At 33.7% G+C, this 19,654-nt stretch overlaps 1 protein-coding gene and 1 pseudogene across 1 annotated transcript; one reads left to right on the forward strand and one right to left on the reverse strand.

The window, feature by feature from the left end:
- The first annotated feature begins 395 nt into the window (after nucleotides 1-395).
- On the forward strand, nucleotides 396-7,648 carry LOC126712174 (putative pentatricopeptide repeat-containing protein At1g19290; annotated as a pseudogene).
- Nucleotides 7,649-17,883: 10,235 nt separating this feature from the next.
- Nucleotides 17,884-19,654, reverse strand: LOC126712175 (probable galacturonosyltransferase-like 1). The gene has a single exon (XM_050411393.1). The coding sequence runs from the start codon at nucleotides 19,445-19,447 to the stop codon at nucleotides 18,392-18,394; it is 1,056 nt and encodes a 351-aa protein (XP_050267350.1). The 5' UTR covers nucleotides 19,448-19,654; the 3' UTR covers nucleotides 17,884-18,391.

The raw sequence follows: 19,654 nt of genomic DNA on the forward strand, positions 1-19,654 counted from the left end.
TTATTGCTAATGTGGGATTACTATGATGTGATCAAGATCTAGTGTAAGGGCTATTGCACCATGCAATCTCTCTCACATCATTTTCACTTTTTCAAAATTTTAAGCATTTTTTTTTTAACTCTTACCTTTTTAACTTCCTCAATCTTCTAATGGTTGATATTAAAAGTTTACTTTTTTAACTTTTGATTTGAAGAATGTATTGCATGGTGCATCAGATCTCGATGACTCGATCCCTAGATGTGGCTGGCCTGCTGGTTTGTGTCCAAAACCCCCCACCAAACATGGGTGGGTAGCATGAAAAATGCAAAGCCCAAATCGAGGCCCAGGCCACGCCCAAAATTATCTAAAGGTCCAATACTCAAAAATAACCAACAACAGAAAAATTCAAAAAAAATTCCCAAAAAGGAACGAACACAGCTACAGACTCATCACTGACTCAGTTTCAGACAAAGACTTTCAGTCACACTCACAAACACTTCTTCTCTGAAGTCCTAAAAATGCAAAGCACAAACCAAGTCTAAGTCCAAGAGTTGTGATTTTCGAAGCCTATTATGATGGTACGGACACAGCTCCAACTCTCTTTGCAAACCAAAACCCACTGACCCACATCATCGGATCATTCTCCTCCTCCTCCAATGCTCAGGTACTCCACTCCTCTCCTGCTCTCTCCTCTCCACCCAATCAGATTCCTCCACGTGTCCCGTCCCCTTCACCGGAGCGAATCCAAGCTAACCCGACCCGAATGAACCGATCGGATCTCCCGCCTCCTCGTGCTCCAACGACACGACGCCCTATCCAACCTCTCCTTCGACTTCTCCGACGGACTCGTCGACTCCGTTCTCCGAAAACTCCGTTTAAACCCTAGCGCTTGTTTAGGGTTTTTCGAATTGGCCTCTAAGCAAAAAACGTTCAGACTCAACGTTAAGTCTTATTGTAAGATTGTTCACATTTTGTCTAGAGCTCGAATGTACGATGAAACGAGGTCGTATTTGAATGAATTGGTTGGTTTTTGTAAGAATAACTACACTGCGCTTTTTGTTTGGGACGAGCTCGTTAGGGTTTATAGGGAATTCACGTTTTTCGCCGGTTGTTTTCGATATGGTTTTGAAAATTTATGCTGAGAAAGGTATGATAAAGAATGCACTACATGTGTTTGATAATATGCCTAAGTATGGTTGCGTGCTGAGTTTGCGGTCTTGTAATTGTTTGTTGAGTAGTTTGGTTAGAAAAGGCGAATGCCACACTGCTGTGTTGGTTTATGATCAGATGATTAGGATGGGGATTGTGCAAGATGTTTTTACTTTGCACGATAATGGTGAATGCTTATTGTAAGGAGGGGAGAGTGAGTAGAGCTTTGGAGTTTTTGAAAGAAATGGAGAGTTTGGGTTTTGAGACAAATGTAGTGACGTACAATTGTTTGATTGATGGGTATGTTGGTGTTGGGGATGTGGAAGGAGTGGAAAAGGGTGTTGAGGTTGATGTCTGAAAAGGGGATTTCGAGGAATGTTGTGACTTATACAATGTTGATTAAGGGTTATTGCAAGCAAGGTAAGATGGAGGAAGCAAGATGTTTTGGGAAATGAAGGAGGAGGAGGAGGAGAAGGAAGGGTTGGTCGTTGTGGATGAGCGTGCTTATGGAGTGTTGGTAGATGGGTATTGGCAAAATGGATGATGCCATTAGGGTTCGGAATGAGATGTTGGAGATAGGCTTGAAGATCAATATATTCATTTGTAACTCGTTAATAAATGGGTATTGTAAGCTTGGTCAGGTTCATGAAGCAGAGGGAGTTTTAATGCATATGGTGGAGTGGAATTTAAAGCCAGATTCTTTTAGTTATAATACTCTCTTGGATGGGCACTGAAGGGAAGGTCATATAAGCAAGGCTTTCAAGTTTTGTGACAAGATGCTATATGAAGGAGTTGAACCAACTGTTGTAACTTACAATACTCTTCTCAAGGGTCTATGTCATGCAGGTGCCTTTGTTGATGCTCTACGGCTTTGGCATTTAATGCTGAATAGAGGGGTGGATCCAAATGACATTGGCTATTGTACTCTTCTTGATGGGCTGTTCAAGATGGGGGATTTTGACAGGGCTTTTGTGGTGTGGAAAGATATTTTAGCACGGGGATTTACTAAGAGCAGGGTTGCTTACAATACAATGCTAAATGGATTATGTAAATTGGGGAAATTAGTTGAAGCAGAGGAGATTTTTGACAGGATGAAAGAGCTAGGATGTTCACCTGATGGAATTACATATCGAACCCTGGTTGATGGATATTGTAAAGTTGGAAAAGTTGAAGAAGCTTTAAAACTTAAAGAGACAATGGAAAGAGAAGCTATTGTTTCTTCCATTGAAATGTATAATTCTCTTATTTGTGGTGTTTTTAAGTGTAGGAAATTAAGTAAAGCGATGGATCTTCTTGCTGAGATGCAGACTAAAGTATTATCCCCAAATGTTGTTACTTATGGCAGCTTTATGACTGGTTGGTGCAATGAAGGGATGCTGGATAAAGCCTTTAGTGCATATTTTGAGATGATTGAAAAGGATTTTGCGCCCAATGTAATCATTTGCAGCAAAATTGTGAGCAGCCTGTATAGGCTTTGTAGGATTGATGAAGCAAATTTGCTTTTGCAGAAGATGGTGGATTTTAATATTGTTTCACAAGAAAGATTTTTTAATAAGTTTCTCAAGGATGACGTTAGACATCTAAACATATTGAAATTTGCTAATTCATTTGAAGAAAGTGCAAAAAAAATTTCTCTACCCAACAAAATTGTGAACAATATAGCTATTTTTGGGCTATGCAAGTCTGGGAAGGTAGATGATGCAAGAAGATTATCGTCAGAACTGTTGCTTAGAGGCTTTGGTCCTGATAATTTTACTTATTGTACCCTAATTCATGGCTGTTCAGCCATGGGCAATGTGAATGAAGCTTTCAACTTACGGGATGAGATGCTGAAGCAGGGTATTGTTCCAAACATTACTACATGCTCTTATTAATTGCTTGTGTGAGTCCGGAAATATGGATCGAGCACTGAGGCTTTTCTATAAACTTCACTGTAAGGGGTTAACTCCTAATGTAGTTACCTATAATATTTTGATTGATCAGTACTGTAAAATTGGTAATACTAGTGAAGCCCTTAAATTGAAAGATAGAATGGAAGAAGGGGTTGCTTTATCTATTATTACCTACTCTGCGTTGATCAATGGTTTGTGCAAGCTGGGAGATATGGAAGAATCTACAAAGCTTTTGGATCAAATGATCAAGGCTGGCGTGCACACAGACATGAAGAAATTCTCCAAGCTTCATAATATGATTCAGATGAGATGTCCCTCTTCTGGTATTGTTCCTCCTGAGCCAGTGATTTTAGACAATTGCTCAGATGCTGAAGGAATGCCTGATAATTACTACATGTCTGAAGCTGTGAGTTGATGCACTCTGTGAACTAAAGAACTTTTTGTGAGGAACGTTCTATCATTGAAATGATTTTGAGTTTGCTATGGCATTGTGCTCACAAGTGCATCCTTATGCATTAACATGCAAATTGTGGAGTTGTAGGTTGTAACCTCTATATTAAGGAGGGATATGTTCTAGTCTCTTAGAAACCCAGGTAATTTTCTTTGCAAATGGTGATCTGTTTCCTTCTTTGTTGCAAGATTGTGCTAGTAAAGGTGGTTTCATTGGTGCAGGACACATTTAGTCAGAATCATCCCAAAGCATATGTTCCTCTGTAGTTTCTTTGTCATCAAACTACATGTCACTTCTTCATTCCAGAAGTTGCGCAGTTAACTGCTTGAATTTTTTCATGAAGTAGTTCCCTGGAGGTCCTCTATTTGGAACCAAGGTGATCATTATTATTGCAGACAAATTGCTGATGGGTCAAAATCCAAACCAATTATTTCTAGGAGAAATTCCTATTATCTAATTCTCGAATTCTGTCTCTAGTGCAAAGGTATCGCAGACTAACATGCTGGTCCTCTATGTTGTTTAGATTGTCTAGCAATTTTCCTGCTCAATAGCTCTTAGTTGGCATAAATGGTTTCTTTGTAGTGAAAAAGAGCACAACATATGCTAATGTCTTAAACATCATAAGGTGGCGGTACATGGAACCCAGGGAATCTACAGAAAATGGGATGTATTATATGTGCAGCTCCTTACTGAAGATCTTGTCCAAAATGAAGCTGGAGTTGCTTTTTTTCTCCATCAGGTACTCTTAAATTGTTGTGCAACTATCTGACCCATGCAAATGTTGTATATGGTTTGAACTTTTGAAGGCTAAATATTTTCGTCATGCATCTGAATTCTTATGGAAGTGTACTTAGAAACTTGTCATGGGAATATAGAGATATATATAGGTTTGTATTATTCAATCAAACTACATAATGTAAGATCCATATTTTGGAACCTAGTTAGATATGGTAAGTTTGAAACCTATACACATTCTGATTGTTCGATTTTTCTTTAATGTTCTTGGGGAATGAATTTCTAGTAAAATATCCGAATAAGTTTTCGTTTTTTCTAATTGTCCTCCTTTGTCCATGTTACACACTTATTCCAGGTTATTGTTTTGTGCTTTGAGAAGCCCTCTCAATATGTCATTATTACTTGACTCATCTTATAGGCCAAGATTGGGGCCTGAACGCTTGTTTGCATGTTCACCACCTTTTCAAGCTTGCAATAGAACTTTTGCTCGATGGTCATCCACTTGATCATGCTTGCAATAGAAATGTTGCCTGATCGTTGTCCAACTAATAACCTCAATAGCTTGTCTTTTGGGGATAGACTGAGCCAAGAAGTACTATTTTTGGGAAACAGATCTCAAAGGATGTCAAATTTAACAAATGTAGATAATCAGTCAAAAAAAAGGAAAGGAAGGGATCGAAGTACATCTAATATGTGCAAGAGATCCTCCAAGGGAGATGTATTCTCAACACTACTCATGTTTGTTGCATTTTCTATGAATTTGTTTTAAGTGCTTAAATGAGTTTCTTAGTGAAGTGTATTTCTAAAAATTAAGCATACCAGTTTACTTTCTACAAACACCTCGACTCCCTGCTTTCAACCTTTTTCCCTTTGGATGGGTTTTACCAGTATAAATTTAATTGAGTAAAAAGAACACTAAGGAAATTATTATCTTAGTATAAGGATTAAAATTGAAGGATTTTTGTTCCTGTTTATCAACTGAAACTTTTCTCTGAACTCAATATTGGATGTTCTATGATTAACTGGCATGCTTTCTGAACCATAATTCATCAAGATCAATACCTTGTTAGACTTCCATTCCATATACCTGCTTCATCTCTCAAAGTGAGAAATTCCACTATTATGGTCATAATGCCTTTATATAACAGTGTGTTTGGATGGTGGTAGAGGAAAGGGGGTAGAGGGGAAGGGGGTGTGGGGCCTGTGGGCCGTGTGGCTCTATACTTTCTCATGTTTGGATTTTTTTTTTTTTTTTAGGGGAGAGGAAATGGATCTGAGTGGGTTTGAAGGTGTATCAAACCCTTTGAGTTCCCCCCCACCCCTTTTTTTTTTCAATTCCCTGAAATTAGGGGGATTTGGAGAGGGAGAGATTCCAAATTTAGGACACTTTTTGGGGATTTTCATTTTTACCCTTAATTAAACTCTCAAAATGATAATATTATCCTACATCTAACATGATCAAATTTCCACTCAGTCAACAGTAATAATGGAGTCCTCTTGCACCCGGCCACCCAGACCTCTCACTCTCTCAACTCATCTCAAACGTTCAGCTTTTTTTCCTCTTAATCTATTCTTCTTCTTCTTCTTCTTCTGTCTATTTAGTCAAGGTTGTATTGTCTCAATAAAATTCACACAAATTTAGTTTTAATACAATCTGTTAAAAAAACTAGGATTTGTTTCATTGACTGCTGAGATTTTTTGGGTCAAAATTTTTAGGCTATTTTCAGAACTGAAACCATAAGAGGGGTTTAAATCTAGGAACGTAAAAGTAGTAGATTTGAAAAATGGGTTTTGCTAACGAGCGCCCTTAGGACACTCATTAATAATCCACTTTAGGAAAGTTTTAATACCACTTTTATGGGAAATAAAAAAAGCTGTCAAAATATTAATTACTTTTTTTTTCATTTTCCATAAAAACTTTCTTTATATGGATTATTAACCAGTGTCCTAAGGGCACTCATTAGCATTTTCCTTGAAAAATTAGGTTTTGGGTTTTGATTTTTGTTATTGAAGAATTTAGTCTGGGTTTGAAACTCCTAAGCCCTAGCCAACATCTTGGGGCCACCCCCAAGGGAGTCCTCCCCGTAATTACCAATCATTTTGAACTCTTACTCTTTTGTTTTCTTTATATATAAAGAATTGGGTTTTCTTTGGGAAGTAGTATATAGTTTAGCATTTTGACTTTATAGGGTATGGCTTTGATTATTTTGAGGATTTGCGAATTGGGTTTGTGATAGTTTAGAAAACTTTTCAAAGCTAGAAAGCAGAAACAATTTTTGGGTATTATGGATGTGGATTTGACTGTTGTAGGGTTTGAGAATTTGAGTAGGGTTTCAATGTTTTATTGTGAGGATTTGAGAATTGATCAGAAACTATAATGGGTGAGAACATAGTACTTTTAGTAAGGTTGCGTTTTCTCTATTTTATGTATGAGTGTTAATTATCGCATGCAGTCATGTGATGGTGTGCACTGTAGATGTTTTTTCTTTGAGTTGTTTGTGCTTCATCGCCATCTGCATGTTGCACTTATCCATATTTACTTGGCAGGGATAAAAAGAAAGATTTTGGTTCAAACTGTGCTACGTATTGTCCTCTTTGCATCTTTTTATCTCAGAGGAAAATTAATCATATCGCTCGTTTTGTGGAACTTTCTCATAAAAATTCAGCTAGAGATATCCCTTTAATGCTAGTAGTGAATCTTCAGGTACATCTTTATTGCACCTTGTCTATCTTCATAGCTAGTGGAAAGATGTTGCAAAGAATTATGGTTCTTATTGTCCAACCATGGTGTCTGAGCTAGACATTTGATGACATTCTTTTTGTACATCCTATAGGATTGGTTCAGCTACGTTGATTGAGATATGCACTGATTCAACTACATTTCCAGAAAAAGGTTTTGAAGCTTTCCATGACTGATTGAAGACTTGTATATTTTCGCCTGACAATTCAGGTAACCATCTTTACTTACATAAAAAAATCAGGTAAACATCTTGAGATTCTCAGCAAGGCTAATTTTCACTTTTATTGAAGATCCATATCTGACATATGCTGGCTTCTTGTGATTTTGAAATGGCTGAAGACTTTTTTTTTTTTTATAAGAAAAAAGGCTGAAGACTTGCCAGCGCATACCTTATGTTTTATAAGGCTGACTACACTGATTATGACCAACTGGGCATTGATCAACAAGTGATTGAATGCCATAAGTTTTTTCAATCAGCGAAGAATTAAAATTGTCAACCTCAATGTCTATTGAGACATCCTCCCTGTTCTGCCTTGTTTATCAGTTGATAATTAGATTTCTTAGTCTCCAATTTTGACACTTGAGTTTCCTCACTCATTTATAAATAAACTCTTACTAGAATGTACATAAGAAAGAGAATGTAGCAAATTGCAATATATCTTTTCTTGATAATTCAGTATCTATAATGATGCTTTTGATTTATCTTTTGAAACTTTACCAAGCCGTATTGCTTTTAATCTAGTTTAATGCAAGCTTTGTTGTCAAAATAGTTTAATATACTTTTTTTTGTTTGTGGGGGGGGGGGGGGGGGGGGTGGTACTTTTTTCCTGCATATTTCTGAAACATCTAGTTGATCTTGAAACATGCAGACTTTCATTTAATGTTTTTGGAATTTGGTATTTTGTTATGGTTACCCTTAAAGGTGCGGGCTTCATCTAGCTGACTCTGTTTTCTTTTTCTCTTCAAAATTGGTGGACAACACATAATTGAGTTACCATTGTGACAAATACAATGTTGAAACTTTTTGTTTTTCTTTGGATGTAGTTTCTTGCTGACTTCTAAATGTTTCATTTTTTGTTAGTGTTTTTTAAACATTAAAGAAAAGGTTTTTGAATCTTCCAATTTGTTCACTGATTATAAACGGTTCATAATGAGTTTTAGAGAGTTCAAGTCATAACCAAGCCACACGAGTAACATGTGCAATATGAATAATAGTATTTTTAGGATTACACCATTTGTCAATTTTTACCATAACTTGTTGAAGTAGTTAAATGTGAATGGTGGACAATCACGTTTCATATGTATCTATCACTTTTTTTTTTTCCACCACTCATGATTGACCACACTAGAGTAGTGATAAACACAAGAGTTGTGATAAAAATTGTAGGCCTATAATGTAGCGCAAAAGTTTTGTACTTTTTCATAGAATGACCGCATTCATAAGATATGGGTACTAGCACGGTCCAATTAGTAATTTTCTTGTGTATAATTTGCCTATGCCAAACATATACATCACAATGACAATGTATCCATCCGTCAGAATATGACATGTTGAGAGTACCCATAGTCTAGTACTCTAGTTGAGTGCTAAACTATAGCACATGGTCCAATTAATTTGGGTATAATTACCCGTCTCATAACATGCAAAGCTAAACATGGTACAAGGTAATTCTAATCCATTTGGTTAATTTTGTTAATTATTCAATTCATTAGCATAGATAGTAATTCAATCAGAATATGACATGTTGAAAGTGGGAGAGAAAAAAAAGAAGGTAGATAAGTATTGATGTTGATGAAGTGTTTGCCGGGAATGTCCATGAAATTTATCATTCTCTTGTTGGTCCAGTTTTACTTCAATGTGAATGTAGTTAGTTGATTCGAGGTTCGAAGTACCATCAACTATGGCATAACTAAAGCAAATCACCCTGTCCTTGTACTGAACCCACTGTTATGTCCTAAGTTTAAGTTTTTACCTATTCAATTTGTAGGTAATGAAAATTGACTATACAACATAATTTTTCCGTGCTACATGTTCTCGACACTCGACAGCTTGTTTTCAACCCAACCGACACAACTAAAACCTAGCTAAACAGAGCAAACATCGTATCTTTTGGGGCTCCTTGAAAAACGTGGGGTTTTAGCAAATGCTGATTCAAAGAAAGCAATGTATATGTGGTACTGGCTAACCCTGTGAAATACAGCATTTGATCTTTGTGTGGAATGAACGATAAGCACGCTAGGATACACGTATACGCATTTAACAGCCCTTTGAAAGAGAAGCAGTGCTAAAAAAAAAACAAACAAGCTGCAACACGTGGAGGCATATAGTTATGTATAATTATATATGAAACGAGAGAGAGAGAGAGAGAGAGAGAGTCTTGCACTTCTGCTCTATTTTTTTGGTCTGTTTTGGTTGGTAGGGGTTTCCTCTCACAACCATGTTTAAATTATATGTTGACACACAGTCAGTTGAATTGATTTTTCATCTTATAGTTAAAAAATAATAATAATAATAAAATAAAAAAAGAAGAAGAAGAAGAAGAGGAGAGACTGATAGAGTGAACAGTGAAACGTTTCAAATATGATTAATATTTAAATTATGGTGGTCCTTAATTTGCTTGCACGCTTCCATTTTTTAAGAAATTGATCTTACAGGAAATTTCTTTATTTTTCTTCAAAAATAATTTATGTTCATTCTACTTAAAAATATTAGTGTATAGGAAACATCATTATGCTATTTATTAACTTATATACTAATTAATGTTATTGTTTATGGAATAATAAATGTAGATCAGTTCCCATTAAAAAAAAAAAAAAAAAATGTAAATCAGTGACAGTAGATCATTCTCAACCGAGTCAACCCTTTAGAAGGAAGAGGCATCAAGTTTTAATTAAGTTTTTTGGATTATTTTTTTAAATAAAATACATGACTAAACAGTCTAAATTATAGCTGAAAAATGTAGTTTTTTTTTTTTTTTTTTTTATCTTTCTCGGTAGGAAAGCAATCCAAGTGTGACATAAAATCCTAAAATCTGAGAACCATTGATATGACATATGTAATGACTGGGAGTATAAGGTTTGATCTCTCAAAGGAAAATACGGAGTGAAAGCTCTCGCTTATCTAAAACCCAAGGGAGCTTAGAATTTCAGGAACCTCCAAAATTGATGGGCAGAAAACTATGCCTCATCCAACCGGAGAGCTACTTTAAGATTCAGGCAACTACTCGTGAAAGAGTAGGGTAAGGAGTAATGTACCTTTCAAATTTAGCCTATGATGACTTCCAAGAATAGCACAGATGGGTGTTGTAGGACTTAGGAGGTGAAGTACTTATTGCTTTGCTTTGGTCAAGATAAAATCGTCATGTATATAATTAATGTCATAATTTGCTTCTTTCTTCTTCTTTTTCTTTACATTCCTTAAACAAGACATAAATGATTAGGAGTGAATTGAAATCTCCATTTAATTATCTTTTTGCTTTGTGTTTTAAATGTTGATATAACAAAATCCATAGTGACTGTATGCTTGCAAAGTCCACTGATTTTCAAAACACTCTAATCAAACTAATGTAGAGCCCTTTTTTTGTTTTTATGTGTTGCTAAAAATGTTATAAATTTTATGTACTATTTAACATTTACAAACTGATGTGTTACTAATCACAAAAAAATAAAAAAATAAATAATAATAATAATAATAATTTTAACATTCAACTATTATATTTTTAAAATTCATCAATTATGTTCATTGTCACATGATTTGTAAATAATAGTCATTTTAGTATTGTTTTCTCCTTTTCAAAATGACCTACTCCCTACTCAAGACGTAAGGTAGCAGAAGCAAATCAAATTGCTGTCTTTTTTTTTCTCTTTCTTGTTTCTTTATAAGATTTTTTTAATAGTCTAACTATAACAACAAATATTGTAGTTTCTGATAGATAGATACAGCCTAAACAGAATCTGCATAAAGAAAAGGAAAAGAGCATCTGTAGTTGTCATGCGGCAACAATATCATTCTTTTCTTGTTTTCAAATAATTAAGATGTTTTATTATTATAATATAAATTACACGGCATTGCAAAGAATCTAAAATGTCGTAATACCAAATTAAATATACTTATCTCGCCAGTTCATACGTCTTTGAAAGCAAACTTTGCCATTTCAAAAGTGTTTCTCCTAATAAATGTGTACCACATCTTCTTCTTCTTCTTCTTCTTCTTCTATATTTAAGAAAAATCTTCCTTCTAGTGCAAAATTAACTATGAAACATATTGATACAACGTGATGTTACAAACAAAATGCTTATGAACACACTACAGAGAAGAATAATTTGGAAAGCATCAAAGCCCAACTAAACAACAATGTGATCACTTTGGATAGAAAATTAAAGTACGAATTAAGAGAGTGTTTTTGTTTCGAGTTAATTTTGGCATTAAACTTCATCAAATATGAACTGAGTAAAATATATATATATATATATATATATATATAGCTGAACTACAAAAAGAAATGGGAGAACTAAACCAAATTTGGCATGTATTGGAACTTTTAGAAATTTCTTAAAATTCATATTGAATAAAAAAATAAAAGTAATATTTAAAAAAAATATTTATTTATTTGTTTTTGTTACTTTTCAATGGAGTGAAATCCATTAAATTCTTCTTTTAACAGATTCATAATACACGCGTTTACAAAAGCCAAACAATATTTACCATAAATTCATGCATTGAATTAAATACTACGATATATAAGAACATGCAGTATAATGTGATTTACAATTTATAGTATAATGTACAGCTGCAAGTTTACGCTATCATGCTCATGCATATATAAAGTTAAGAAGAGAAATTTTACTTTTAATTCAAACGCGTTTCTTCGATTTATTTATTAGTTTATTTTAACCTTTGTCCCCTCTTTTGACAAACTGAAGACATGCATGATTCATGATGTTGCTTTATTAATCTTTGATTACGTAAGAATATTCTTATAGAGTTAATAGGAAGTCAATTGGAAAATCTTTGAAAAAAAAGTAACTTTCTGTCTAATCTTTTTTTCTTTTTCTTTTTTTAATTTCTGTCTTCACTTTCTTCTGCTCTTAATTCAACTAATTACCCTCTATTAGGCTTAAAAAAAAAAATTTACCCTCTATTACATTGTTGTAGCTGGTAAGTTTATTCTTTTTACCGGTTGAGGTCTATACCTCAACCGTGCAAGAAAATATTTAATATCAAATGATATCATGTCAACAGTATCAAAATTTATTAAGTATGAAATATGTCAGTAAAAAATAACTACCCTATTAACAAATGAAAGATACGTATTAGTGGGTAATTATTTTTATACACATCTCTCATTTATTGAATTTTGATACCATTATAACGTAGTATAATATAGTACAAAATACTTTTTTTTGGAAATGAGAATCTCGAGCACATAAACACAAAAAAGTTATAAAATTTGCCATCTACGCTCGGATGTCATAGATTTTCAGCTGAAATTGACTTGAAGCATGCTCAATCGTTTAATTCTTTATTATTTATAGATTTTTTTTTTTTTAAAAAAAGAAAAAAAAAAAAAAGAAAAGAAAAAAGATTGGGCAGCAGATGCAATCCCATTAAAAATTTTAAAATAGAAATATCAAACATTATATAAATGTACAACTGGGTGGAATAGCTTATGCATTATTTGTATTTATTTGTATTTTCTTATTTTATTCTTGGTTTGGGAAATAGTCGACCAACTTATGAAATGATCAATACTAAGAACATGACTATTTCACAAACTTTTTTCACTAGTTATTAAGATAGTAAGTTATTACTGGAATAATTTTACATAGACTTCTCACAATTTTTATTGGTTCATCGGTCATAGTAGGCTTTCTTATTAAAAGTTCAAATTATACATTTAATTTTATTTTGAATATGAGAGGAACTCGAACTTATCAATAAACTTGATTATGTTTAAGTTTGGTTATATTGTCAATAAAGTATAAATAACAATTTGATATCTTATGAATTTATTTAGAAAGTTACACAATTCAATCTCAAGTTTACAAAAGCATATATTTTATACGAGTATACATAAAAACATACAGTATTATATATAAATTGAGTCACATACTCATAATCTTGTTTACGAACACATTATTATGTCTAATATTAACTCATTTAATAATCAAGCATAAAATTAGTCTTAAATTTGGCTCATTTGTTTAACAAACAAGCATAAACAAATATTTTCTTGAATCAAATCCAACCATTCATAACCAACTCAAAATTTATTTACAATTGAATTTGAGACTCTGAATTCCATTTTGTTAATTCATTATAACTGAGACTCTGATTTTTAATCAATCAATCTATTTTCCATTTTGTTTACTGTGACTTTGGTTTGGGACTAAGTTATTTAAGTACTTCTGTATATTTGTATTTTTTTTTTTAAGAAAAGATAACTAGTGGAGAAAGAAGAGGTGTGGTTAAAAATTAAAATCACAAACATTATCACATACATATAAATTCTTATTCTTTATTTCTTCTTGCAAAAAAAATTGTTTCCAGTGGGTTCCAATTAGTTCAACTGGTAAAATCTCTAACGGTTGTATAAGAGATCTGAAATTTAATCCCTGCCTAGACCAAAAATTGATTGATGTCTTGGTTTGATAATAAAGAGCTATCATCAGGAGCGAATGTTATAGGTTGAAACTCTCTCAAAAAAAAAATTATTCCCATAAAATAAAATTTGTGTTTCCTAGGGGTGTGCAGAAAACCCACCGACCCGCCAAACCCGACCCAACCCAACCCGACCCGCCGGGTTAGGTCGGTTTTTAAGGCTTGGTGGGTTGGGTTGGGTTACAAAAAAAAAATTATGGCAGGTTGGGTTGGGTTTAGGTCATAAAATTACAAACCCGCCAAACCCAACCCGACCTACCCATATTTAATATATATTTAAAATATATTTTTATATTTAATAATTTTTTTTAAATCAATTGTAGGACACTTTTATATATATATATATATATTAAAATATATATTATATATTTAATAATTAAAAAAACAGTTATAGAGCAGCATTTCCTTAGTTTCTCCTACTAATACTAATTTAAGATATATATATATATATATATATAATATATTATATAATTAATAAATTTTTTTAAATAGCCAGTTCTTCCTATCATATATAAAAGCCAATTAGTTCACACAAATCCTAATAAATTACTATTGTTGTTTAGTCATTAATGTTGTTTGCCTTTAAGGAGTTATATTGATACTAATTTTTAGGTTTTTTTAATATTTTAATTTTTTTTTTCTACTCAATTTAATAATAAAAAAAAATTTTCAAACTCATGGGTTCAACCCGACCCATGTGAGTTGGGTTAGACTTATGTGATGGGTTGGGTTTTTTTTTGACCCACCATGATGGATTGGGTCAAAAAATCTCCTCAACCCTACCCAACCCGACCCATGCACTCCTCTAGTGTTTCCCATATGAATAGTTTGTATTGCACATTGATAAGCTGAGTGACAGATCTGATATAACGTGTGCCAACCGCGGATTCCGAGATTTCCAACAAAATTTGGGAACTGGGACTTAAAAGGGTTATGGGGCCCATCAACATAGTACGTACTTTTATTCAAAGTCTGATCCTTTTATTCAAAGTCTGATCAGGATCCTACGCGGTACAAAAATTGTTACACATTAAATCACTGCCACGCGTCACACATCCAAGTCCTTCATAAGATCAAGCTATCAATGTCTTGGGTTGGGCCTCTTGGTGAACTTCTTTGCTCTCTTTCGCTATCCCTACCGACACTTTTTTTAACTTTATATATTTAAACTTTGAAAATAAATGAGATCTACCTTGTGTGTGTATATATATATATATATAGTAAGGTATTTATGAGAACATTATGATTATACTATTTATAAACTTAGATGATATGATAATGAATGTAGGTTCTCAAAACAAAAAAAAAAAAAAATTGATTTTATTTTAATAATATTACAATAAATAAATTTTTTTGACAAATAAGAGTATTTAGTCCTCTTTGAGTATCTGATTATTTTTTCGAATGTATGCTTCATCCCATACACACTAAATTTTATAAAAAGATAAATAAGTTTCGGATTCCTTAATTTGTAAGTCTCTTTTAGTACAATTAGTATTAATAGTAGTTTTAAAATCATTATTTTTTAATTAATTATTTTATGTTTGAAATTAACTAATCACTTTTTTTATACGGTAGATTTCTAAAAAAATCCAATGGTTAAAAAAATTTCATTAAATGTTACTATTACTTTCCTTTTTTTTCCTAATTAATATTAGCATTATTTCTCTATTTCTTTATTTAATTGGTTTCCACTTTCCACTTTTCCTTATTTAATTGGTTTCCACTTTCCACTTGATTAGAAGATACACAGCCATTTTCAATACCTTGCAAATCATATTTATCTCTACTAAAGAGCACCCCACCATAACCAAACCTCCTGTTTCGGCAAAAATGTATACCAATTTTTTTAATTTCATGCAGATGGGTAGATCTGGATAGATCTTCATTTAAATGAATCAATCTTACTTTCTTTTTATGCAGATACAGATAAATTTTCATTTTAAGTTTTGAATTTTAGTGTTTATTGAAATAAATAAAATCATAGTAGTGATTATAGTGATTTGGTGAAGGTGGAACTGAGGATTATTTCCCCAGTTGATTGGCATTGAGCATCTTTGACGTTGATCATACCCAAAGGTCCCAAATTTGTCCCCCAATCACTACTATAATTTTATTGGATAATATCCTTGATAGTTGATAGTATTGGGTCCATAATATATCAAGGTCACAAACTGTTGAAAAAATATTTCCACAGAGTTGCTTGATTTTTTTTCTCGATAATCTCCACTGAATTGCTTGATAGTGTTGGATAATGTCCTGCAACTGTTTGCCACTGTCCTTAGTTTTTTACAAATTTCTGTTCTACATGGTAGATAAAAACCCAGGAGAGAAGAGAGAGACTGTGAGCACATTTTAGGAGTGGAGAAAAATATGGAAATTCATAAATAAGGGATAATAAATGAGATAGTAATCAGTGAGTTTAATTTTTTGACCGGACCGTTACATTTACTTAAATCTAATGGTGTAGAAAATGTGTAACTTGAACTTATCTCTCTCTCTCTCTCTCTCTCTCTCTATATATATATATATATAATATGTAATAACAGAATACAGACAGATCTTCTGTATCACATTTTGTGTTCCACTTTATGTTCTACCAATCACAATTTATCATTATTTTTTTATTTTTTTTTTCATATAAAAAAAGTTAAACAAATACTTTGACAAATTATGATTAATAAAACATAAATTAAAACATAAAAAGTGATATAAAGAATTTGTATTCGTAATAACAATAACATTACCGCGTGTAAATTGGGTAATAATACCAGTCCAACATATTAGACTTTTCTTGACATATTTGGCATGGTTAAATTTAGAGTCAATTTAAAACTTTTTATGCGTAAACGGCCCTAAGTCCCATCAGGCATCAAGCACAAAAGGAAAAAAGAGAAAAAGCTTTAAAACGAGGATCATATTACAGGTTGGCATTGGAATGGTCTTTTAGTTGACAAATAAATTAAAATGAAGGAAGCCAGAAGCCCAGAACGTACGATCAATAATAATATTAACTCTTTCTCAAAAAAAAAAAAAAAATATTAACTCTTTTGTTTTTATATATAATAAAAAAAATTATTATATTCTCAATAAACACAGAATCAATTAATCTTGCAGCAGAAAATTGACCAGGCATCCATGACTGTGAATTTTTTTTTAGTTTTTTTTTGCTCTTTTGTATTTTGGAAGATTAGGAAATTGGTCGATTAAGACTCAAGCTAGAAGCCTAGAAGTAGTGCTGTTATGATTGTCATCCAGATTTAGATATACCCCAGCTGGCATTCTACATTATTTAATGGTATGGGAAAGATAAAAGGAAGAAGCTGGTAATAAATACTAGTTGAGAGAGAAGGGGAAAAAAGAAGTATTAATTTTAATTTCATTTGCCTACTCATCAACTTTTGTTTTTTGGCTGTTCTTTTCTTCATAAATTTAGATTCTTCAACAACTAAGGTACCAAAAAAAAATTTTAAAAAAATACATTTCATTGGAAGGTCAGCTCAGAAGCATAACAATATCATAATTTATTTATTTATTTTCTATATATAATAAATCTTTTTTTAGTGAAAAATAAAAGGAAAAAAATAAAATTACAAAAGTCGGTTGAGAGAATCTTGTTTAAGCTAATACTTAAATCATTGCAGAGAGTATTAAATTTTCTTCCCATGTTATCAATCACTTATTTCTAACGACTACCCATTAATGGCTGCCATCACTTTATTCGAATTGCTGAAGCAAGCGAAGTAGCTGGCAAAATCATCTTTCCAGGCCATATCCACTTGAAAACATACACTACCTAGTTGAGAGAAAAAACAGGGATTGAAAACTGAGTGTAGAAGATTCAAGAGAGAAAGAAAAGCTCTCTCATTTGAAAAATTAAAGGAGTAACGTTGACAGGACCGTATACACTAAACAGTTATTATCAATGTCAAAGCCTCTTTTGAACTTAGCAGCTTAATCTTTAGAACTTAGCAGCTTAACAAATAAAAAGATCCAAATCTATGATAATATCTGACTGGGTTGAATGTGACAGATTAGTCACTAAACAGTAAACACTACTCAATCTTTTCATAACTATCAAAGGATTAGACTCTCCAAATTTTAGTCTCATAAATACCTTCCATTTCAACTACTGTATACTGATCGATACAGCAACCTAAAGATCAACTGGGGATTAGAATTAATACAGGTAAAACAATTGAAAAAGAAGAAAAGGAACTCTTATAAATTCAAACACCAAATCCAAATTAAGTAAAAGAATTGGAGAGATCGAAGGTTAGGTGAAATAATGACATTTTCTACAAAACACTTTCATTATTGATAATTTTAGAGACAAATTAAGTATATATCATCATGATATAATTCATGAATTAAACCAGCTCGCAAAAAATAGCTCTTTTGCTATACAGATTACAGACTTTGATACAATTTACATATCATACATCCCTGAGTGGAAATTCATGAACCCCATTTCTCTTCAGGATTTTTATCCTTATTATTAGACAATTAGAATATTTAAAACTATAACGCATGTGTTCCTTCTTTTTTTTTGTTGAGCTAACAATGCGTTTGATAGCTGTATAATATACAAGAACAAACTCCTCCTTTCAAGTCGAATCCTTTTCCTTTCTTTCCTTGCCCCTCCGACTATGAAGCGCCAGAAAGAGCTTAACTTGTTCTCCAAAAAACACACTCACGCACACTGTAAACTTGTCTACCAATCACCTCTTTCAAACTCCGCAAAAGTGTGAGCTTTATATACTGTGCCCGACTCTGTTAGTCGATTAAGAATCCAAAGCAAATGGAGTCTGCAAGAGATCATAAGGAGCCCAAAGAGCATCCAAAGGGCACGGTCTATTAGCGTCCAGTCGAGCCCAAGGCTTACCTTTTCCACTCCAATGCAAAAGACTCACAGGACCCGGATGCAAATCCCTACAAAGTCCACGAAAATTATCGCCACCAAGTCCATGTTGGTTCCATTTATGATCAACTGGAGCTATTTTCCCAGCAAACACAAGCAGAAACGGTGGAAGAGAACCCAACTGGTAAATCCTCATCCTCTTCTGCAACTCCATCCATTCCTCGATTTTTTTCGTATAATCACCAGCTCTCCATCGATCAAGATCGATAACCATCACACCCGTGTTGAAATAGCACGGCTTTCGGTTCGCAAAAGTGAGTGACAAAGAAGGGTTGGACCAAAAAGTGAGAGTGAAGTAGGAAGTGAAATTTGCATTGCAGTACTCAGGAGCAGCGAGGACCGTGTCGTCGCCACCGAGCGGAGTAGCGGCGAGTTTCGCAATGTCGTCGACGAGTACGAGGTCGGAGTCGAGGTAAACGACTCGTCGTACACACGAAGGCAAGATGTTTGGCAAGTAGCTCCGAGCGTAGTTTAATGGACAGTCCAAAGCTGAGCGAATAGAGGTGGAGATGAGGCCCGACACGTGGGTGTCGTCAAAAGGGTAGATTTGGAACTTCAAGTAAGGAAAGGAGGTGGATAGGGTGGCGCGTAGGAGCGACGCGTTGGCGGTGGCGGTGGTGACAAAGTGGAAGATGTTGTTTTCTGGACACGAAGAGTGTTGAAGAACCGAGAGAATTGCAGCCATTGAACCTCGGATGTATTGGGTGTCTAGGGTCATTGCCACGTGGACTGCTCCATCATAGCAAATAACGTTGTTGTTGTTGTTCTTGTTTGTGTTTGTGTCGGTTATGGAGGGGCAATCTGGGGAGTTATAGAATTGAGGAGCTTCTTTGAATTGTTGAGAGAGAGTGAGAATGGTGGCATGGGAGAGAAGAGAAAGTGAAAGGAAGAGAAAGGAAAAGAGTAATGGTTTAGGCATAGTGAGAGATCTAAGGGGTTTGGGTGTGTGTGCGAGTGAGGTTATATAAAGGTTGAAAATATTGGACACGGTTTTGATTGAATTTTAAAATAAGAGAGAAAGGAATATAGCTGGATGGCTGGGCTAGCTGGAATGGAATGAGTGCAATGCAGAGAGGCTGAGTCAAGATTTTACAAGGGGAAGTTTGGTAGAGTTCAGATTGGTCAT

This window comes from Quercus robur, chromosome 2, assembly GCF_932294415.1.
Source record: "Quercus robur chromosome 2, dhQueRobu3.1, whole genome shotgun sequence".
In the NCBI taxonomy this organism is placed as follows: Eukaryota; Viridiplantae; Streptophyta; class Magnoliopsida; order Fagales; family Fagaceae; genus Quercus; species Quercus robur.

Bases quoted from the DNA above. Each gene is read 5' to 3' on its own strand.
- LOC126712175 (XM_050411393.1), bottom strand. From the start codon at position 19,447: ATGCCTAAACCATTACTCTTTTCCTTTCTCTTCCTTTCACTTTCTCTT.